Source organism: Hetaerina americana, unplaced genomic scaffold (genome assembly GCF_022747635.1).
Source record: "Hetaerina americana unplaced genomic scaffold, ioHetAmer1.1.p SCAF_10, whole genome shotgun sequence".
Lineage (NCBI taxonomy): Eukaryota > Metazoa > Arthropoda > Insecta > Odonata > Calopterygidae > Hetaerina > Hetaerina americana.
This window is the reverse complement of record NW_027286070.1, coordinates 54572398-54597153: the sequence shown is the minus strand read 5'-3', so window position 1 is coordinate 54597153 and position 24756 is coordinate 54572398. Positions and strand designations below refer to the sequence as shown.

The window sequence follows — 24756 nt, the reverse complement described above, 5'->3', positions numbered from 1 at the left end:
TTATATTTTTTGCATTGCCGTTGCTATTTTTTCTTGCTTAGCTCTACATGGACATGAATGATACGTATTTTCAGTTTAATTTCTCCGAATCAGCATTTTACTTTCGGGAGATCTTAGAGTGAACTAAATAGGAAATTTAATTAAATTCCGGTTCGCGCGTAAATAAAATTGAACCCATTCCAAGGAAAGCGGAATCCGCCATTTTTGCCGCCAACAAGAAATAATAGCACCACCGCCACGACGCGCGGGAATCTCGAGAAAATGTTTCCCTTTTTGCCTCTCCCCTCCCCCCCCTCTCTCTCTCTCCTCCCACATCCTCCCCCACGTCCACCCTAACGCTAAACCCCCTCCTTCCCCTTCGCCATCTCTCGCCACCCTAACAGTTGACGAACGCTTTTCGGGCGCGCGGGGAAAAACAAAAGGCTCTCAAGAGGCACCTTATCTCCGCGTTGTGAGCGCGCATCCACGTGGAAACAGGAATTCCCCGACGAGAGCTTCCCGTGCGCGCGTACTCTCCTTTCCCCCCTCGACCCTCCCCACCACACCCCTCCCTCCGAAACCCTTCCTCCTTCCCGCCTCACCTACCCTGATATTATGATTCCACCCACCATGAATGCTGGGGAAACCCACACTTACAAGTGCCCTAGTCCCCACACACTCCCACCCCACACTCCATGGCCGCCTTCATAACCCTTACGCACCACTCCCTTCTTCTCGTCCTTCCTGTCCTCCCTCACCCCTCTCCGATTCTGCTCCCTTTTCCCAGCCCATCGCTCGCCGAAGAGGGCTTGGAAGGTGCTCCGAACCCATCTTCCCCCTCCCGCACCCATCTCACCCCTTTCTCTAGCCCCCCTTCATCATCAGGCCCCTCTCATCACCACCGCCCTCCCTCCTTCTCTATGTATACGCCTCCCCTTCACCTCTTGAGCCTCCCTACCTATTCCCTCTCTCGCTTTGCCTTCATTTTCTCCTCCTCAACTCTCCCTCCCCCCAAATCATAGACCCCCTTCCCTCTCCCTCTCAACCGCTTTCATTCTAACTCACTTCGGAACTCTGGGTATCCAACTTCTCAAACCATTTGCCCCTCCACTCATCAAAGTAATTTTTTTTAAATAGTGATTTCTTTCGCCAAATCATTCTGCATTCAAGAGTTTTGTTTAACGTAATGTCCTGTATTTTTGGATTCCGTTGGCCATTATCTGGTTTATTATTCATTCCGAGTGGGATCCCTTATCAATGCAAATAAATATTTTTTTCCTTCGCGAGTGTTTTCTGTCAGATCGTTTCATTGCTGCTCTCTTTTCATAAATGGCTTGCAAAGAGTTCTTGGATTTCGCGGAACAGGTTGTGCATTATTAAATTCATGAAGCAGGGCATTCTTTTAAGTTCATTAGCGCATATTACAAAAACAACTGAATTGGATATCTCATCTTGCAATTTCTTTATACAAGACTGAATGTTCCTCCGTTATATCTCCGTCACGAAAAAAAGCTGTTTTATTTGTCCGTTTCTGTTTATTTGCTTTTCCGCGATATCATTCAGTCTAGATGAAATGAGAAAATATCAACATCGAGACAATACTCCTTCCTCGGTACTTCCCGTTGTGACTGAAATTTTTAACACGCGAGTGGCCCTATCAAAAATCCGCCGGTTGGTCTTTTCATTTCATTTTATTTCCTTCTTCTTCTCTAGATTAATTTCTTTTTTTTAGATTACCATGCGAAAACTGTAGCAGGTGCTTCTCAACACGTACATTCATTGGCCACCTTCTGTTCACTTCTCTCATGATTTAACTCAATGTTAGCATATTTCAAAAGAATTGTGTCGAGAGAAGATGTATTATAGTATTTATAGTATTTAATCCTGCTGCGGACGTTGATGACGGCCATAATACCAACTGAAGGATATTATTTTAGAAGCTTTATGGATAGGCTTCTGAGCTATCAGTTTGTGCACTTGGTAAAAAGTGCTTTCACAACTGGAGGCTCTTAAAAAATTTTATTTTTTTAACAGACCCGAATGCGTCCATTCACTAATCACCATCAGACAATTTTCTAAAGATTCGTTTTTTTTTAACCGAATAGCTTTCATCTGGTTGTATTTGTATCTCAAATGAGGTTCCGAGTGTAATCGGAGGTGAGATGATGGGATTTATTTTAAGCGTCTGGGCGCGTTGCTGTGGGATTTCCATTGGGTGCAAGCGGTCTCCTGGAAAGGTAAATTACCCAACATCGACATCCACCTCGCGTGCCAACGCTCGATCAGCCCCGCTTCTCTCGCCATATCCTTCGTCCCTTAAATCCGATCCCCCACCACTCGACCCTTCCCACCCCCTGAGGGGTGCCGCACCCGGCGCGCCCGAAAGAACGCCCCTGATCCCTCCCCCTTCTCCATTCTTCATCCCTTAATGTCTAACCTCTCCTTCTTTTGCCGTGCCCGGTACCCTTCCATTCCCCGGATCCCACCTACTAAGTCCTTGGACTTTTCTCACATCATCGTCGTAAGAATTTTCACAGGTACGTTCAGGATTTCTCTCCACCCTCCCTTCCGCCGTTCCCTAAATGATGTACTAACCCTAGAATTCCCAATCACCTTTGATTGATGCTTCCCTTAATCATAAAAAAATACATTTCCCTCCTCAGGGTGTAGCTATAGCAAACGAAGGAAATGTGACTGGTGGGAATGAAGAAATGTGGAAATGGGAGCGCTCAATTCTCAGAGAATTTGAAGAATGATACGATTATTATGATATTCGTACTAGAAAAAAAATTGATTTGCGTTGGTATTTTATTAATGAACGACATCAATCGTATCGAACCATTAATCTTATCAAATATCCTCACAGTGGCAATAAACCCTGACAATTGACGAGTGAAATGAAATGTCGAGAAAAAACGTTATTCTTTTCCTTTTGCTCTTCGGTTTTCTCTCTCAATTTTCGAAGTCGGTCCAGGCGTAATTTCTTAGTCTCATACTACACACATGCCACTAAGATTGGGTGTTTGTGTGTAGACAAAACATCACATATGTAGTCGTAAAAATGAACTCATCGATCTATTACACAATCATTACAATCACTTTTCTCGCCCAAATACGAACTTATGTATTTCACTCCATCTTACTTACTCACTTACTCCCCCATTATTTACGGCTCATGTTTAAACCTCCATTGCGCATACGTTTATAATAGAAAATTCACATACATGTTTATTTGCTGCGTTCTTTCTTTACATTTGTTAGATTATATGTATTTAAGCTTTCTTCAAAATATTTGGAGATGATTTCGCCCATGATCGATTTTCCTCGCTAATTTTTGACAACCGTTCCGCTCGTTCCTCTTTTGTCACATTCTGAGCTCCCTCTTAAATTGATTTTCAAACACGAAATTTTGGCATTGATCATCCGTATTTTCACATGTTTTCATTGTATGCTCCTTAAAGCCGACCAACTTCCTTCCGATGATTTTCCTGGCTGGCCAAATTTGGAAAACCCAAAATCACATTCAAAAGATTTTCAAATATTTGTGTGGTAGTCATAATTGTTTTATTTCATATCCAAGTACATTTTTTAAATTATTAAACTAGGCTTGAGCTCTTGAATTTTTCTTCGTTTTTATAAATAAAATCAATAGTACTAGGGTTCGTAATTTATTTTTTCCACGCTCAAAGGTCGTCAAAAAAAGTACTTAGAGACATAGGTTCAGCAGAGTTCTCTTAAATAACCATTTGAAAATGATTATAATTTTATTATTTTTAATATGTTTTCTCTTCTTAATGCCTAAGACTAAATTCTTCTCGTTTCTAAGTGTGTGAAATTCTTCAGTTTTTCCACCGTGGAACAAATGTTTTATCCATTCCCTGCCTAGCATCGTTGTCCAATAATTCCGCTTAGAACGGATACGGAAATGTCAGTTTTACCACAATTTCCCTCTCGTAGCATAATCCAAAAGTCACATGGACTCTACAGATTATTAATTTATTTCTAACCCTGCTCCTCTTTTTTGATATCGGTAATCTATCCAACTCCCTTGTGCCTTCCAATTCTGGCACTGCGTACTACCGTTTTTAAAATGATAAATTTTGTCCGGGCGATTTTTTGCCAATTTTCAACTCATCTCCAGAACTTCACCATTTGCTGTTTTTTCATTACAATTTTGTTTGACCTCGTCCCTTCTTTCCTAATCTTCCCCCCCATTCCCTTCCTCACTTCCAGTTCCGTCCTCTAGTAACACTCAAACTTCTGCACCATCCTCCTCGCGCTCACCATCAACCGCTCCTCCTCTCCTTCCCTCCCTGCTTCGATCTCCATCCTTTCTCTATCTTCAACTTTTTCACCTCCATTCCCTCATCCCCAAATCTCCTACTTCCCCCCCCCTTACTCATAAAACCTCTCCAGGAAGTTTTTTTTTCCTTTCCTTCGCCCATTCCTTTTTTCCTACCGCGCGACCTTATCGCTTGTTTACGCTCCGATTGCTTTTTTTTTAATCGTATTTTTTCCCTTTGTCATTCCGCAAACATTTGCGAAAAAACATCAGGTCTCTCGTGTTAGTAGAACTACTTTGGCTGACTGCGACTCTTGTGTGTGCCCGACTTCGTGCATGACTCCCTCACGCCCTTTATTCCGAATCAGTCTGGGTATAATTGACGCGTGGCACATCAGAGACACAAGAACAAAACGTATTCCCACTCTTTGACCTGTGTTATTTTTGCTCAATTCCCACTCACGTCCCCCTTATATCTTTTTTTTCTCCGTTCATTCCGTTCACGACATTTCGCCGCGATTTTGGGAACTCTCACGGGTGACGGAACTTCTGTCCGATTACATCCCCTTGCTCAGACCGCTTAGATCAAATTAAATCGCTTCTGGTCCCCTCGTCACGCCAAACATTTGAACCCGAGACTGTGTTTGGTGTCAATTGTACGCGCAAACCTCGGATTATTCCATTTAAATCAAACCGCATTCTTCTACTGTTTACGCATTGTTCAACCCGAGCCCATTGTTTCCTCCCATTCTCGTTTTATTCTCCCAGGAGGAGCAGAATTGTCCCACTGTGAAATGGGGATACAGTTCGGAAGGCTTCACCCAAAAGCAGTGTGAATCAATGTTGGTACTTGATTGATTACAAGGATGACTAAATCGAACCCTCTTTACGCGACTCTTTACTTGTCCAATTATGTTTGGAGTGACCAAATTTTACCCTTGACTGGTCTTTGCATCAGAAAATCGATTACTTATTAGTTTTCTAATGATCACTATCCAACTCCAGAATGAAGGTCTCTGCAAAGCTTTTTTCTTCTTAATCTTACCATTCACATTGGCTTACACGTTGGCACTCTAAAATATCTTAATGGCTTGTACAGAGTTTCATACGGTTATCTGCGATCATTACAACTAAATTTGCAGAAACGTGAGCAGACCCTTTTTGAAAGTTCGTGATAATAATAGGCCATTCTCTCCCTATCTTATATTCACGCTGAAAATAACCGAAATTATTTTCACGTGACGAGCTCAAGGAAACGAAATTAACGCGATTTGTCACTTTGGGACTTTTCAGAATCAACTTCAATCAGTCGTTTCTATCAGTTAGAGTGATCGATCATACGCCGCGATATTTCATTTGACACGGAAAATAAAATTTTGGGAGCCGGGGGGGGGGGGGGGGGTAGTTGAGTTGAGGGACGTCCAGAGGCATAGCGGAGAGAAGCCGCCCCGGAGAGGTCATGCTCCCTGTGGGAGGAGGAGGCAACGTGACGCGCAAATCCCGCCCTGTCACAGCCTCGCCGCTCTCCTTAACGCTCCTTCCTCCCCATGCCATTAACTCAAAATTCTTGCTACTTCCGCGAAACTCTCTCTCTGCCACTCCGCCCCCCCCAAAAAATCGCTGCCACCTCACGCCACTTGTCCCCTACCACGCCCTTTTCCCTTCTCCTGGCAGAGGCTATTTCCCGATTTTTTTTCACGGGTTGTTACGTGCTCCCGGCCGATCCGCCTTCACCGCCCGAAACCTCATCTCGGACCCCCGTTTCCCTCTTCCTTTCCGCTCCCACCTCCATCCCCCAGGCCCCGCCAAACCCCTTCGGATTTCCCCGAGAGCTTTATTTATTTCAGGCCCAGTTCGCTTTTTTCCCCCTTCCCCCGATTTGTTTATTTTTCAGCTTAGCCGAGCCCTTTTTTTCGATTTGCCTACTTGTTTTATCCCCGACGCTACCCGGAGCTAATTTTAATAAATCAACGACATATTTTATTGTTTTTTGTATTCTATCGCTTTCCCCGCTCCCCATAAGACTGGAAGGGGTAAGAGCATTAATATTCCTTGTCTGTCGGATGGAACTCTTCGTGGAAATTTCTGTGGGCGTTCCCTCCCGGTTTGAACGCGGTTCGGTTTTCCTCCGGCCGCGCAACTCTTTTGCATTCACCTCACCAAACAGCGCGTATGCTGTCAGTTGACTGGAGGGCCTGAAATTTCTGTTCTCCTCGAGCGGATGCAAGTACAAGCTCTGCTGACCTAACTCAGTTTGACCGACGGACAAATTTGGCTAAAAGAGTCATTAACCCCGGCTCCCCTCTCCGCCCCTCGCTCCCTTGCTCCATACACCCGCTACCCTCGCATCAACCCGCTTACCAGACCATTGGTCCATTCAGTCTCCTGCCCGCCACCCACCCTCGCCCCCCTCCCCGCCCCACTCATTGCATTCTATTCCCGATTTCACCCTTCGGCTCATTCTCCCAGCCTGTGTTTTATTACTTTCCGCTCACCCGAAAACCCCTTTCCCCAGCCTCCTATTTTCCCTGGACCCCTTCTCTCCCTTCTCCCCTTTCCATCCTTCCCACAGTATCCTCCTCCAAGGAACATATCCCCCTCCGCACACGCCCTCACGTCCCCTCCCCTCCTCCCCACCAACTCTCCCCTCCGAAACTCCATCCCTAACCAAATCTCTCGTTCCCTCCTTTCTCCCGAAATCCTTACGCAAAGACTTTAAACCTATTCTCCTCGCAGCACCCTTCCTTTATATTATCCCTTCACCCGTTTTATTAGCGCCAAATCCACAGGGCCCTCCCTCCTCTCCACCAATTCCACCTCCCCAACCCCCGCCTCCGCTCCCTCTCTCGCACCCTGGAACCTCATTCTCGATCGCGTCGCCCCCCGCTCCTCTCTCCGCCGACACCCTCCCGCCTCCCTCCCTCTCACTTGCCTCCACCCGCACCCCGTGCCCCACTTCCCTCGCCTCGTGCCTCAACCCCCCTATCCTCTCCTCCACCCCCTCCTCTCCGCCATCTTGTTCCACCCCCACGCCCACATCGATGACGTCACGACCCCCGCCCATCACGTCGTTGCCACTCCATAAATATGGAAAAAATATCGTCGCTGCCACCCCTTCTCCTCCTCCTCCTCCACATGAAAACGTGTGAAAATATTGTAAGCCAATCCGAAGATAAACGAAAAAATGGAATCAAAAGGTTTAGGCTTTCTTTTTTTAATCTCGTCGTCGATTTTAAATATTATGAATGTTTGATCCCAAATGAAAACAATGTTGGCATTTAGTTGCTCCGACTCTAGTCTTACAAAATCTTACAAAGGTGTCATTTTGATCACGAGAGAAAGAAAAGGGGTAAAGTTTTCTCTCTATGCTTGATTGCTTAGGGGTTCCTACGCGGTTTGTGGGTTGGGAACTCTAGGATGAGGTCATATTCGTGACACGGTTTCACCAAAAGATATGCCGTCTTTGGTGTTGGAAACGTGATACTAAGCCCTGCATTTGCCGAGTTTCGAAAATTTTCTGTGGGAAACTACATCCGTCAAATTACACTTAATTGTTTGAAAGACGATCACTCCGTCCGAACGTCGACGGTGTTTATAAACGAAGACCCACGGATTCAGCAAAACTCAGCGGTGTCACTCAAAATTCTCCCTTGAAACTATATACCGCTGAAAGTGAGTAAGAGAAAATGTGGTTGTCTTGTCGAATCTCATCAGAAACCGCAATCTCCCGTCTACGTACTCAACCTTCGCATTCGCAGAATTTTAACTTCTGCTTATTTCGAAAGTTACACTCGTGGAGAAATTGTTTAAGCGTTGTTCGTTCGTGGTGACGAGACTGATTTAACGATCGCCCCTTCGTTTGGAAATACTCTCCCCAAGTCTCAGAGCAAATATGAAGGCAAGGATATTCTGCCTCGCGTACGCTCCAGAGACTAAACAATAGCGTCTTCGCTCTCTGTACACATCGAAAACACTCACGCAGGCGAGGAACGTCGGTCTAACAAGATGGGGATACCCGTCGTCTCATGGAAACGACGGTGCGTGCGTCAACAGCACCATGTTTGGATTCTCACGCGAAACAAACTCCGGTAGAAACAATTTTCCAGGACCACAGGGCGGCGCTTCCCAACGCCCAAGTGTCCCAACAACACGGCGACGCCGTGCCACACTTCTGTTCCCCCAACTTTGCCAAAATGCGATTAATCTCTCTCGGTGGTGACCGGGGATAATAATGGGAGTTCACACCGGTATTCTCAGTATGCCCGGCTCCGTGAGCTGTCTCCTCATATGCCTCACTTTCGTGAGAAAAAAATTTTCTCCGACACGTCGTCCGCAACACCCACCCACCACCCCCTCTCGCCTTCAAACTCATCACACGTTTTGAAGCTTGCACACTCGGTCCCAATGACGCATCTCCATCCGTGAAATTGGTTCCAAAGGAGGGGATACCATCATCAACTGTCGCCTCCGTCATATTAGCGGAAGCTCTTCCCTTGATTGTCGTCTCGACGAGGAAACATTCGGATTGGCTGTCAAGCAAACATAGAGAAGAAAGCGATCCAATCCTAGATCAGCGCGGTCTCATCAGGGTGAATTAAACATTTTTGCCGTCCCGGGATAACTTTTGAGATTCGGTGGATAATCGATACAAATTGTTTTCCGGCGGTAGACACGATGGAGAATTTATCAAAACATTCGTAAAATTAGATACGCTTTGCATTTACGTAGTATTTGAGCCTTTTAAGTAATCTGAACGTGATCTAAAAGTAATCATGCGATCAAAAAGCAAGTCTCGAAAACCGTCTTACTGATCAAAACATTGCATTCTTGCCTGAGCGAGTATCCATGGGACAATTTAAGGTGGTATCCGAAGTTTGTAGACTCATATGCAAAAATTGAGAATTTCACACTATTAGATTCACTTCTTTGATATCAGGGTTAAGAGGAAATATATTCAAAAAGCTCGGACCCACTTAATTATTATTACAATTGGAATGATCTCTATGAGTGAAACCTTAATTTCCATCGAAATAATAGTATATGGGTGTGGCAACGCTAATTAATATTCCCCAAATCCTCCGCCTTCTAAACTATCCTAATCTTTTATGGGGCTTCTGATTCTTACCTTAACCTCCTTCTCTAGCGTTGTTTTTTGTCTGCTCCCACGTATGTTGTTATTTGGTGAAAGATAGTGTTTCACATGGCAACCTAGAACACTAACCAATTCCTTACGGCAAGTACGCAACTAATGATGTTGGGCTAAGGCGAAAAATATGTGGCACACATTAATACCCTTCAAGACTTACCAACACTGTTTGTGGAAATGAAAATCTTACACAGTTTTTCATCATTCTCGTGTAATATTTTTCCGAATAACTTGTAAATATATGTAATTAAATTAGAGTAAATGATTGGCGATTTTGTTCCGTTGAGGAATAATTGCGAGCATCAGAGCTTCCAAAACTGCAATCATTTTCAACACGCTGCAATAATCGCTATGGTTTACCTAATATTGCTCTATACATCGGCTTTTTTACAAGATTTAATTAGTTAATTCAATTCATCGAATGAAATAATTTTAATAACACAAATAACTGTTATATACTTACTAATAATTAAAAATATTCGTCCTACTCTCCCAAAATCACCCCATTTGCCACACGAAGGCGGATTTTCACGCAATAATAAAAGTCTATTATGCCCTGTAAAAATTACACGTTTTATTTAAGAATTGTACTACCCCTTAAATTGTGAATCGTTTTATTAAGACAAGACGAGTGTTTTAAGACGAAACAGTGGCCCTTAGTTTGGCGGAAATATGATCGTCAAAGGGTTTTGTACTTAACAATAGCACCCGTTAGTTTTAAAATAAAAGCATACCTCATATAATGTTTTGGTTATGAAAATATTTTCTAAAAATACCCGCATAGTTGGATGGGACATCACATGATACTCTAAAATGGTCGCATCTCTTAAACATTTCGACACCTAAGCGGAAATTATTTGTCCATCACCGCTGGCCCATACGATCCATAATCCGTTCCCTTCCATCCTGATTCTCCCAGCGGCCCGAAGTCCCCTGTCTCTCCCTTCAAACTTCCTCCAACCTTTCTTCGTCCTCCCCCAGCCTACTTCCCGCCCTTCTGCAAACTTCCCACCCTGTCTGTCACTCGGCCGCCCCATCATACCACCACCCACCACCGTTTGTTCCTTGGCGATGCCTCCACCTTTCCTTGAAGCCTTCCGCCTCTCTTTCGGCCAGCGATCACCCTTTTACTCGCAAACCCGCAGGTACATCCGTCCATCCAGCTCTGGGTGTTTCGAAATGCTTCGAAATGACTGGAATTCGACCTTAAGTAGCCATGCGGTAGGTTCGACCTCGAGTTGTTTGTGGTTTTACGATCACGTAATGTTCTCAAACTATTCGTGATTACACGTCACGGCTCTTTAGTTACGAATGAGCATCATGCCGAAGGATTCCAAACAGACATTTGTTTGAAATCATTGGATATAATCCCTGTTCGTAACTGAGGATCCACGCAATGCAATTACGGATTAAGCGAGGTTTTGGTCGGCATATGAATCTTCAACCATTTATGATTTCCCCGCGTGGCTCTAAAGTCAGGAATAGCATATTTATCTCGAAGCATTAGAAACACGCCCCCCGTTTGAAATCACTCAAAAATGCTCTCTTGCTTGTGGCTCGGAAGTCACGGAGTGTAATCACGAGTGACTGGAGTTTTGCTTTAGTTTAAACAAATGCAAGAAACTCGGGTAGATCTCACGAATTCGCTTGCACCTCGTGGCTCCATGGTTACAAATCGAGATTGTGTTGGGGGATTTCAAACGCCGGTCCCATTTCCTCACTCCTCCCCCCCCCGCCCAACGTCAACCAATCACAGCCCTCGCACTCTCCCGCCCATCCACACACCAGCGACCTTCACCCAAATGCCCTCTCACCCTCCACCACCAAAAAGTGTGTCCTCCCGAGTGTCTTCTTGCTTGTTGTTTTGTACTCATTTTTCGCCTCTCTTCGCCGAACTCGTTTCGGCCCAACTCATCGCATCGCGTCGACATCGCCCGTCCGTCTGCTGCCGACACCGTCTCTCCTCTCTCTCCCCCACCAACCCTTATCTCCCCCCCTTCCCCCCTTTACCCTCCCTCCCGAATGACGGAAAAAAACAAACAAACAAATCAACGCCCCAACGAACCGGGAATCCATTCCCCCGGCCATCCTTCGATCGAGCAGGGCGTGGAGATCCCCATCTACATCTGGTACGACAGCTACCCGACACACAGCGGCGAGGGATACCAGGGCCGCGTGTCACGCGTCTCGCCGGACTCGCCGTATGGCCTCGCTTCCCTCAACCTGACCGGAATCCGGGAATCCGACCAGGGATGGTACGAGTGTAAGGTGGTGTTCCTCAACAGATCTCCAAACCAGCACAAAAACGGGACCTGGTTCCACTTGGACGTCCACGGTGAGTTCCTTTCGGTTCTTGATTTTAATATCATGGGTTTAAAATACAAACAATCCAGGACAATAAACCTCGTCGAGTAATCCTGGTTCATCATCAGATTTTCGACACTTCGTCATAGAGAACGCACATTTCTATTTAACTCACTTAATACGTATCTCCGAAAATATCTGTAATGCCACTTAATGATGAACCTCGACAATATTGCAATATGAAGTATAAAAAATATCCTTAACCTTGAAGTATGCTTGACCAGGAACATGCTATATATATATATATATATATATATATATATATATATATATATATATATATATATATATATATATATATATATATATGTTCATATATTATGGCTCACCAGTTCCTTAAATTTAATTAATATAATGTTTTTAGAAAAGAAGAATTTCATGAACGGAAATAGCGAATTTTTGTTTCAGTTACAACCCAAATAAATCTACGCCTTTGGGCAGATTTCACCCGGCACATAACAATTTTTATAATAACGCAAGAAAAACGACCAAGTAATATTTTAAAATATGCCTCTGCACATTTTCGTCGATATTTTGCGAAAAATGAAATCTCTTCAGTGGTATTCTCATGATTATGGACGAATTTAAGTCAATTGTAGAAATGTGTCAATCATCTAGCATAAAATAATTAACTCATTGGTCCCTTTTTTGCATGGCATATAAATCATCTAGTAAAGTTATAATATTAGCAATAGGGAGTCTCTTTAATGCGTTTGAATTGCATATGAAGAGGCTTACGAGTGAGCCAAGAAAACAGCAAAAGATAATAATATGTCATTTTTGCCAATATACCGCACATAATTGAATGCACGAACCTCGATGAAATATTTTGGTTTGAATTAGGTTATTCGAGGCATTCTTTAGTTTCTAATTATTTTTTATAACTTTATACATTGCAATATTGTCTTCCTTATGCTATATTTAATTAAGTTTCTTTAGAGTTAATCCTAACTACGTTCATGTAAGGAATTCATTAAAATTTGCCGAGTGCGTTTATTTAAATTTGCATCAGTTCGTAAATTTCTCGAAATTGTTTGCTTTCCTTCTCTTCTTTTTAAACTTTTAAGCTTAAGATAGACGAGGAGCGTTATCTTCCGTAAATACACGAGAAGTTTCTCATATTCTGTAAGAACACCCCCTCTTTCTTATGCGATATTCATTATCCCAGTTTGAATATCAATATGGGTAAGCCTATTGTCTTGTTCCAAATTTTAACTATATTTATTGATAGAAATGGATGAGTAAAAGCTCACAAACAATATGTTAAAGCATTTAATTTCTTGTTTCCGAGCAGAAATGCACAAATTTGCCGGTATACATTTCTAATTTCTCTTGTATGTCGCTCATAAGTCTCATGTAAAGAGAAGTGAAGCCTCCGTAGCAATCACTTTTATGTCTTCATAATCTACGCACTAATTTGTGTGATAATGGTATAATAGTTGCAGAATATTGATCACTATTGTAATCATTTTAGTTTTCATTCATACGATTGTTATTTTCTTTTGAATTTTATTTTCTTTCTTGCAAAACTACAGAAAAATGGATTAAGTTGATACACTTAATATAAAAGTTTCTGACTAGGCCTTCTTTGCTTTTAACTATTAAAATATATTCCGAGGTCACGGATGAGACTTATCGTTTTTGGAAGAATAAATGCTGCGATAAACATTATTTTTCCTTTCAACGCTCTCTTTCTGAAATCGAAAAAGTTTTGACATCAGTATGCAACTTTGTTTTATATTTATGAGGAAAATTCCTCTCGCCAACTTCATTCCAGCTATGCATCATGGAAGCTGTCAGAAGTCTTATTTCACTTGCAAAGATTAAGGACATTGTTTCTCAATGAATGCTAATCACGTTGTCGTTACATATCTCTTCGGTAAAAGAGATTGATGTAAAAGTTTGACAAATAAAAATTGGACAATACGAAATAGTAGGTAACGTTCATTTTTCTCTACTACATTTTGCGTCTATTTAATTACCCAATTTTATTTTTTTAAATATTTTTTTACCCTCATATATAACCTCTTTACCTCTTTTTCATTTTCCAACTGCTCTTAAGAAATGTTTTTCGTCAGAACAGAAGGTATGTTAAACTGTCAATTATCACAAGAAAAATTACACTTTACAAAACAGCTTTCCATTCGTAATGTCGTTACCTAGCGAAAGAATCCTCGTATTTCGTCAATCAGCATTCCTGGATGTACAATATTCATAGATTTTTTTTATATTTCATTGGCAGAGAAAAATCATCAACACAAATTCTATAAAACTAATAACTCATTAGTAGCAAAATCCCACTCAAAGCCTTCCAAACTCAAAACACTCTACTAACAAACGGTTTTTATTAAGGTTACTTCATTGCGCACTAAAACTAATGTGAAAATTTTCTTATGAAAAGGATTTTAAAACCGCTGGCATTAAATAATTAAATAAAGGAAATGCAAACCGGGATGCAGTTGATATGACGTCAATCATTGCAGGTCGATACAAAAGTTACATATCGGTAGAAAATCTGCTCATATGCGTGAAACACCATGATTTATTCAATGTTTTATTTTTTGGCATGAACATTAAGGAATTATTTAGATTCATTTGGTAAATCTATCAACAGTAAATGTATATAACGCCCTCTCCTCTTGTACAATAACACTCATTATTCAGCAAGATCTCTTCATGGGATCAATGATGACTCCGTTATAAATATTGGAAACAAAAAGTGGTACTATAATATGAACAACCACTAGGAAAATTTTCCTTTTTCATTACTGAATTTCGTTGCTATTGAATCGCAACTAGTTCTTAATTTTACTATTTCAGTCTAGTCATTCCGAAATTGAATCCAGAATAAAATTACAATCTTACTTACGTTTGTCTTATTTGTGGTTTGTTATAATAAACTTTTGAATTTAAAAAGTGCACCATTTTGCGGTTTGGGTATGACAAAGGTACGACAAATATTAAAGGTATAAAAGATTCCAAAATTAATAAGATAAAACTTAATTTTTATCTAGAGGAAATCATTAATAATGGGCCCATCAAAGGGACTTGTAATACCCTCCGTAATGAACAAGTCATCGGGTTACTTATCTTAAGCTTAGCTTACTTAACTTATCCCATTAGCGCTTAAAATTGTCAGAATGTGATTATTTTGATGCTGATTTGAACCTCCGTAGGCATGGACGAGTGAAAACTATCGAATTTCAAAACCTTGGACTGAAATACGAAATCACCTCAAACAATTAGACGATTAATCCAAATTATAATTTTAATGATGATTTTATGCTTAAAGATTTAATAGTCAAAATATAGATTTCCTTTCATTAAATATCCTGTAACATATCTTAGTCTAATAAGACAATAAATATCAGTGGATAGTAACCGTATTAATTTTAATGTCACAATGAAAATCTACACTGGATTTTGATGATGCCCCTTTAATACCCACAGAAGAGTGAGACGCGCAAAGAATATATTTGAATGACACTTTCTTTGTAATTTGTATCTGCATTGATGAGCATGAATTAAAAATACGCTACCGATATTGTCTGCATATGCTATAATTTTTGGGTTATCTATAAAAACGAACAAAAAATTAAATGTGCGAGAAACAAACCGAAGGCCCAGTGCGATAGATATTTAATATGTATTGCTTCATGAAATTTTATAAGTGTAATTCAAGAGTTAATGATCTTTAGGTTCTGATAGTTAATGGCTGTCTGTGGACGGAGGTATTATCTCAATTTCACTTTGAGATTTTCAGAATTATGTTGCTTGTTTTAATGTAGTTGGTCTCTTTTGAATTTATAACGAAATTTCTTCTTCCATCACGCGGTGACTTCCAGCTCATCGAGTTTAATGACTCTAATTAACTTCAATTCTTGGAATTATCGAACTAACCTCTCTGGGAGTAGTGCTCGGGAGTTGATCTTCTAGCCTATTAATATTGCCCTTCTCTTCCCTTGCGCAGCACCGCCCAGGTTCAGCGTGACACCGGAGGACATTATCTACGTGAACCTCGGCGATGCCATAATCCTCAATTGCCAGGCGGAGGGCACGCCCACGCCGGAGATTCTGTGGTACAAGGATGCCAACCCAGTGGAGCCGTCACCCACCGTGGGTGTGTTCAACGATGGCACGGAACTGCGGATCTCGTCAATCCGGCACGAGGACATCGGTGACTACACGTGCATCGCCAGGAACGGCGAGGGTCAAATATCGCATACGGCCCGGGTCATCATCGCAGGTCAGAAACATTCTCCCATCCTGCCAACCTCCTTCGCCTTTGCACTTCTGCATTCGATGAGATATAGCCGTCAGTGTGACAGCATCGCTTTCAGAAATTTATGTGACTTCTCAAATTTTCTAGTAAAGTCTCTTCGAGTCGATCCCTTAATCTCAGCAAATGGTCGTATGTCATTCTTTCTCGAGAAACTTCGTGACACGATAAGCTTCCACTATTATTCTGAAGCTCACACTATCATCAGTAGTCTTCCGGGTAATTTATGGATTTGATAGGCCCAGGGGCTAAGCTGCTGCTTCTAGGGATCTAAACTTCTGCTAACGCGATGCTGAATACCCTACTTCATTCAGTGAAATAAACATCTTTTTTGGCTCCATATATTTTTCTCTCAACAAACTTTTGTTTTCTTCTGTCATTCTTAGCGTATTTATTTGTTTTACTTTCCCATACTATATTTCATTTTAATTTCTTCTCCACTTCAATATCTCAAAATCCCCCCAACCTATGCTTGTCCTATTTCGTCAACGGCCCATCTGTACATGACTATGATCCAAATTAAAGTGTATTCATATCTCATATACAATTCAAATCTCATCGTTATTTTCTTTTTACTTTGTCCATTTTCATCAAACGCTCTTCTTTAATAAGAATATTATGGGACCTGCTACAATTTATGCAATCTGATCTTATTACCGCTATGGCGCAACACGTAAACATTTCCAGGTTTACCCTTCAAACCGAACATAATTTTCATAAGTAATCATTTTCCCTCATATCTATCTTCTTGTTCTTTAGCTTAAGTGCTCCTTTTTCTCCGTGCAAAATTAAACTTATGGTTTAATCATGTACTGATATTTGTCCCTTTTTTGCGGAGAATAATGTATGACGGAGGCCGCGGAAATCTTGTCTCTCCCGCTGCCACCTGACACTGATCCTATTGGGATTAGTCCCTTATTTGTCAGGACTCATTTTAACATTTACGCCAGTCATAATTCCGTGGGATAAATAATTTAGGTGGTTTTTCTTTGCCTGCCTCGGTAGTCTTTTCCTCACTTAAATGCCAGCCCTACTAAAGAGAGACACATTTAGAGCCACTTCATCCATATCAGCAGATCCTACGTGAATCATCTTCCGTGTGAATCCCATTCTTCTAACTACCCTATATAGGTGACTTTGCGTGGAGCAATTATCATTTCTCCCGCTAGCTCAGCTCTACGGGTCATCGAAATAAGCATGCCCTTCTGACACAAGCTCGATGTCCTGAGAAATGGGAAATTTTAAAAACTGGGACGATTTATGTCGAGTATAGTTTCATCTCTGCAAATTTCACTCCATGTGCCACTTTAAATTTTGTTGTTGTAAGCAGTAAACATCTAGGTTTTTAAGAAAATATTGTTTTAACATGGGTTTCCTTGCTCCCAAGGTTTTAATAAGAGATTAGAACAATATCGGGTTAAGGAAAATAGTAATATAAACTTGCTCCTATGTGATCACATAGTCTCTCATTTTTAATCTTAATTGCACAATTATTACTTTCCAAAATGTTTATTTACAGTAATATTTGTGTTTGCTCCGGTAATACTGTCAAACACTTTTTGAAAATGATTTCATAGGTTTGTGAAGGCTCCGGTAATACTGCCAAGCACTTTTTGAAAATGATTTCATAGGTTTGTGAAGGCTTTTAATGCATTGATTTCCATTTTTGTGTGATCTGCAACCCTTCAATGATGTCACCTTTCAAATATAAAAAATAATCTTGCTCTAAAATGTTTTGTGTGGTTATTTCCCCCAATGCGACGTTAAGCCTAAATACGTTTCTTCAAGATTTCTAAAATGAGTGATGGGTTCACTTAAATCGTAGATACGCGATAGGGGCCCTACTTTTAGTTTGCCTCGTGACCACCTCTCTGACAACAGATGGCACACAGTAGTCGTGGATGAGGCAGGTGTTCCATTAACGGTTTCTAAACTTTTATCCCCGGGTGGACACAGGAGGGGCCGTCATAATGGTGCCCCCGACCAACCAAACGAAGCTGGAAGGTGAGAAGGCGGCCTTCTCGTGTGAGGCCAAGGCGCTGCCGGGCAACGTGACAGTTCGGTGGTTCCGCGAAGGCATCCCAGTGCGGGAAGTCACGGCCCTGGAGACACGGGTCACAATCCGTCGTGATGGATCACTCGTCGTGAACCCCGTGGCAGCGGATGACTCGGGCCTTTTCCTTTGTGAGGTCACCAACGGCATCGGAGAACCACAATCTGCGTCCGCCTTCCTCAACGTTGAATGTGAGTCCCTTTTCCTCAACTCTGGGGTTTGGGGCCGAGCCGGATGTGCGGTTTTCCCGGAAATTTCCCGATCGTCCCGATAAGAGAGCCGTCATACCTGCAAACGGCCCCATTGGCTCCATACATCTAACCCGGTGATAAGATGAGAACGTGGTTCCCTTTTGCTTTCATTCCTTTGTTATGTTCAATTCTTTCTTCAAATGCCGACTGTTAAGTTACAAAATAACCCAAAAATGTTTGTGAATTCATCACAAAACATTTTCAGTCGCATTGCGTAAAATGTGAAGAGTGTGGTAAGAAATTCATTAAAAAACCTGTGTACGAGTGAAATACTAGAATTTGTGTATTGATTCATATTGTTAAGATAAGAACCCTGAAAACAGTATCGTACAATTGGATCAGTTCCATAAATTTCTTCTAGCGAATGAATTACTTACTAAATGCATTAATATATGAACTTAACCCTTTAAGAGGTTATTATTTCTGGCCAATGCATTTGTATTCTTTTCCCAGTTAAACTATTATGGCTTAGAAATATAATTTATTGTCACTTATTAATCATCTTTATTCTTTAAGTATATGATACAGAAAAAAAATGTAAATTATGAAATAGTAATGCTTATCCTCCATAGAATTTAACACTATATTAAATATTCGCTTTTGAATCAAAACATGTACACAATATTTACTTTTCCTTCCGGGATGTAACGCTGACCAGGAATGTCATCTCTAATATTATCCCCAAATAAAAATTGAACGTTCAAAACCAAACCAATTCATGAATCCTTGTAGGTATGCAACACGGCACGCTTGTTTGCTCTGCAATGTGTATATGTTTTAGGGTGAAGTGTATTTGCGTTTATTGATTGGTTTACGTTATATTTAATATCGATGTTACATACAAATTCATTGAAATACGCAATTATTTTACCGGGTCTGGTTCTACAAATCCGCATTATTTAACCATAGGTCTCAGCATGTATTTATATGAAGTCCTCAAGTCTAATGGCAAATTTGTTTGATGAAGCAATATATGTGTGCCCCTGCTAAATGACCACTTTGTCTTATTCTAGATCCTGCTAAGGTGACCTTTACACCAACAGTTCAGTACTTACCGTTCCGTCTGGCTGGGGTTGTCCAGTGCTACATCAGAGCCAACCCTCCATTACAATATGTGACCTGGACCAAGGATAAGCGTCTTCTAGAGCCATACCAAACCAAAGATATTGTCATCATGAACAATGGCTCTCTGCTTTTCACTAGAGTAAGAATCATTTTTCTACTATTTGTGATGGCTATTGAAAGAAAAAATTTGGTATTTTTTTCACATTCTTAATTATTTTAGAAACTTAGCTTTTAACTTTGTAAGTGTTTTTAAAATTGCCTCTTTTGACCAAAGTAACCCCCCTAACATTCTAAGTTCATTTGGCATAATTATATTTTCATGTATAATTAATCCTCTAGTCAAGAACTCATTTTCAAAACTTTTTTGTTGATTTCAGGTTAATCAAAATCACCAGGGTCGCTACACTTGCACTCCCTACAATGCTCAAGGCACACAGGGTTCTTCTGGACCAATGGAGGTGCTGGTGAGAAAGCCTCCTGTATTTACGCTTGAGCCAGACTCAATGTACCAGCGGAAGATTGGTGAGTCTGTTGAAATGGTCTGTGATGCCCAAGAGGCTGAGGGAACTCAGAAACCATCAATACAGTGGCAGAGGGTAAGAGCAGTTCTTTCTCTACTAATTGTGCTATTATTTTATTTGAAAATGTTAATAAATTTTTGAGAAGTCTAAAACAGGGGATATAGGTTGGAAAGGCTTTTTTGCATTTTTATTCTGTGAAACATATTCATTAACATTTTTTCAATTAATTTATTAAGATTTGTTTATTATATTTCCTGTTAATTGAGTTTAAGTTATATTTTCTCTGTTGTAAATTTATGTTTGAGGGTAAGATAGCAAATAACTTGCAGCACTAGATAGAGTTCATCATAATAAAAGTAACTAACTGAAATTTATTTCACTTTTCTGCATATTCACCCTATGTATTCAGAAACTTATCCCACTCTTTATAAGTCCTTCCTTAATAGCCAGCAGCAAAGAAGTATTTTCTTTGCCCTTGCAGCCAATGCATTAACCTCTGTGGCATAGGGCATCATTATTTTTTAAACTTCAGCTACGTAAACGATTTTTTATGGACCCAAGCAGATAAAAATCACTGGGGCCTAAGTCAGGACTGTATGGTGGATGTTCCAAACATTCTCATTGAAATGTTCATAACAGCTCCTGCATTGTCTTGCTGATGTTTGCGACTTAGTTATTGGCTTACCCTAATAAGAGAATCATGCAGGAGACTCTTGTAAAGATATAGAAAATCATGCAGAGGACTCATGTACAGACATATGTAGAATCATGAAGGAGACTCCTTGTGAATATTCTTCTTTTTTGTTCTTAGGATTTTTGCAATGCCAAAATCAGCACCAGCCCACTCATAAATATATTGTTGTTGTTAAAACTTAGTCATAACTGTAGAGGAAAATAGAAACTATAAAATGAAAAAGAAAGAGAATCTTAGTCAACACATGTTAAAATGTTTCATCAATAATAATGTTTTTTAAAATATCCATTTTCCATCATTATGCATTCTATTTTAATCATTATATATATGGCTTACCTCAACAGAGAGATGGTTCAGCCTTGCAAAGAAATCGTGTTCGCATGTCTGGAGGTAACATGACCATCGAAAATCTACGAAGAACAGATTTTGGTTTTTATCAGTGTGTTGCCTCAAATGAAGTGGCCACAATTGTCACAGCCACACAGCTAGTGGTGGAGGGCACTCAACCTCATGCACCATATAATGTGTCAGCCAATGCTTCAGAGTTTGCTGTTACCCTGTTGTGGTTGCCGGGGTACTCCGGGGGTCCAGATTACAAGCAGGACTACACAATTTGGTATGTTATCATCAACCACATGATTTTTCCCATATATGTTCTCATTTCTCTTTCTCTCCAGTGTATATTTACTCCACTCTTCAAAAAAAAAATGGTCAAAACCGTTTGGAAGTACAATTCTTATATGAAAGAAGTCATATTGTAAACATGATTTCATCATATGTTGAATTCCGTTTTATCATCAATAAATAATAATATAATAAATAATAATGGTAAAAATAATGTAATAAGTTTTAAGTTTCTTCTCCCTAGTCCAAATAAGTCTAATCTTAATTTTATATAATCTTTATAGGTCTATAATTCCAATAAAAATGTTGGTGCTGTATTGCTCTTTTTGAAACTATGCTGTATAGGTAGATTTTTCTAACAGTCTCCCCACTACATCACCATTATGTTGAAAGCAACAAATTATTATGAAAACTTAAATTGATGGCTCACATTAAAGCAAAGGTCATGTCTTTGTACAAATAGGTACCGCGAAGGAGGTGTTTCTGACTGGTCAACCATTCCAGTGACTCCACCCGGAAGTACTCAGGTGACAATTAATCGATTATCTCCTGGGACTACTTATGAGTTCCAAGTTGTAGGAAAGAATGCATTAGGTGATGGCATGTTCAGTAAAGTCATCAGCGTGAGAACACGTGGTAAGTGAAAACTATAAAAAATTTACTTAATCATATGTGAACTCAATGTCTGTAAATCATGTGCTTGAAATATCCTAGATGTGCTTTGTAGAATCTATCATATTAGTGAATCCTAACAATATGTGATAGGAAATCAGTTAGATATCTCAACTTTTTAACCCTCTTTAACTGATCAATTGCTCACTTGCTTTCTCAAATGCTAGAAAATCTTTAGAGCATTTTAAAAAAAAGGTGAGCCTTTATTTCTCTCTGGATTTCCTCATGGCACCCAATATATGTATGCACCTTGCACATGATGAATGACATATGTCTATTTAAAGTTTATTTCTTTTGGGCTTTGGAATACTAAGCATAATTTTAGGTGGACAGCACATTGGGGTCTATGAATATCTACTCAAAATTCATTCAGTTGATGGTCTTCTATGATTAACTCTCTGTATAAATAGTAGACTTGATCTTTATAGTGTTTCCCAATCATTACTTCTCTATATTAAAAGCATACATATTCTTGTTAGGTACCTGAAATAATATCTGTCAAAAATAATATTACCCCAGTTTTATCAAATTATGATAAGGAATTTTCTAAGCTAGATATTTACATAACCAATGCAGGATTGGTGGAATTTTTCTTGTGTTATTGAATTTCATGCTGTAGGGACAATAAAAAATCGAAAAAAGGGCTATATTCAATGATTTGCTCATCAATTCCCATTTATTGCGCTTCCCATCTAATCTCATTTGTAATTATTACTTTCATCATATGTATAAATGTATGTATAATATTCCCTCTTCTTGTGAATCAGATATATTTCAGTTGTTTACCTTTGTGAAAACAGTTTGAACTACTCATACTTTCTGCCTTTGGTAATCTGATTGTGAACTGGCAACAACCTTAGTTGAACTTGGATTGTAAGCCCCTTTACACAAGCCCTAAAAACACAAAATTCACCCCAGTGAATACTGTTGCTAATTATTTTCATTAATAATTTTTAATTGGAATGCAATAATGAATCAATTGGATGTTAATGTGTGATAGTCCATTTAGTATGATTAATGTATAAACTTGAATTCTCATTTGCCAAAATTGAAAAGTTTTGCAACATTATTCACCAAATTGATTGTAAGTGACTTCATCTTCATTACAAATGATATTTTGTAAATAATGGAGAAATCTAAAGTTTCCGTCATTTTGTCAATGTTATTTAAGCATCACCATGATATAATCCTGTATATAGAGCACCAACAAAGTAATTTAATAAAAGTTATGAAGATTTATCTTTATATATTAATTGAAAAGTATATTCATGGAATACTGCTTAACAACTCCTTGAAATTATTTTTTCATCACTAGGAATAATAATTAAAATGAAAAATTTGCAATTGAATGTTAAATGCTAACTTATGAAGGTATTATGCTAGTTCTCAACTTTTTCATCTATATTTTTGAAAGAGACAGGAATTACATGAGGAATATTCTTTGAGAGCATTTCCTGTTACATTATGCGGAGAAATTCAGTTTATATTCATTACAAAGACCATCTTACAGTAAGCCCCAATTAGTAAGAACTTGGTCAACATGAAAAAAACTTGCTAAAAAATATATGTACAGTACCTATGACAGCAAACTTCTATGCTCTTACTGTAGTATATTTTCGTATGATGAATAATTCAAAACACAAACGATTAAGTAGCTATTAGTATTATGGAGTAAGGCAATGAAATTCATTCTATCAAAGTTATGAAGAGGTTACATAATGTGCATAAAGTGGCAGTTCTTTTTCCTTTTGCTTTGATATTTTAGAGGAAAATAGTAAAAGGAAGGATATGCACTTCTATAGGCTTTCTTAATTTCAGAAATTATAATGTTGCCTATTTTAATAATATTATTCAGATACTTCATTTTACATCCACTGAGTGATATTTAAGGCATTTGAACCACATTGTGCAGAAGCAAATGTCTTTTTATCAAATTTGCCTTGAATGTTTTATCTTTTCCCTCGTGCAATGAAAATTCTTTTCTTCATACCCAGCCCAGTACACTATGACTCAAAAATTGATCCTCCAATCTGTATCTGCCTAGATTCATCCTCAATATCAGTGGATGCAATTTAAATAAATTTTTTATCTGGAATAAAAAATAGATGTATGCATTCAGACTCAAATAGAACACCTAATAAAACAAACCATGATGCCCAATGTTTGTATATGACTAAATGAAGAATCTTAAATTATTCAAAGATTTCTTAGTCTGTCAGGCTGTCATTATTTGTTAGTCTGTAATTTTTTTCATTATATCAGAAACCGAAAATAATATTACTTATATGTATCCATAAAATGAATAAGGCATGCTTCTGAGAATACAAACTTAAATTATTGGTCCATTTAAATTATGCTTATTGTGTACTACTTCAGTACTCACATCACTCTACAAATCTTAGTATCATCAATAGTTGCATTTCATAAAGTCCCAGGCACTGTTTCCTTTAAATGTTATATTTACCACATTGTATCTTCTTTAGTGACATTTTTATATGAGGGTAATCCCAGAAGTACGCTATCCAACAAAGAAAACACAAAAATTTTGGAAAAAAATGTATTTGTATTTCAACATAATCTCCTTTCATCTCTATAAACTTTTCCCAGCAATGTTCAATTTGTTCGATAACCTATTTATTATGAGAGCTGTCTGGCTCCTCAAAATAGCCATTAACTGCCGACATCACTTCTTCATGGTTGGAAAATCTTTGATCACCGAGCCATTTTTCCCAGTTTGCGAACAGAAAAGAATCCTAGGGGGCTAAATCTGGCAAATTAGGTGCATGAGGTAACCATTCAAACTTTAATTCAAGAATTTTGGCCATT

General features: G+C 39.5%; 1 protein-coding gene across 6 annotated transcripts in view; it reads left to right on the top strand.

The window, feature by feature from the left end:
* LOC139700136 (protein turtle-like) overlaps positions 1-24756 on the top strand; it is a 744763-nt gene that overhangs the window by 703327 nt on the left and 16680 nt on the right. For all 6 annotated transcript variants that reach the window (XM_071598677.1, XM_071598678.1, XM_071598679.1 and 3 more), the window contains 7 exons: positions 11511-11742; positions 15742-16017; positions 18007-18294; positions 19368-19558; positions 19797-20015; positions 20979-21250; positions 21722-21894. In XM_071598677.1, the coding sequence (XP_071454778.1) occupies positions 11511-11742; positions 15742-16017; positions 18007-18294; positions 19368-19558; positions 19797-20015; positions 20979-21250; positions 21722-21894 (1651 nt within the window). The remainder of the gene's footprint in view (positions 1-11510; positions 11743-15741; positions 16018-18006; positions 18295-19367; positions 19559-19796; positions 20016-20978; positions 21251-21721; positions 21895-24756) is intronic.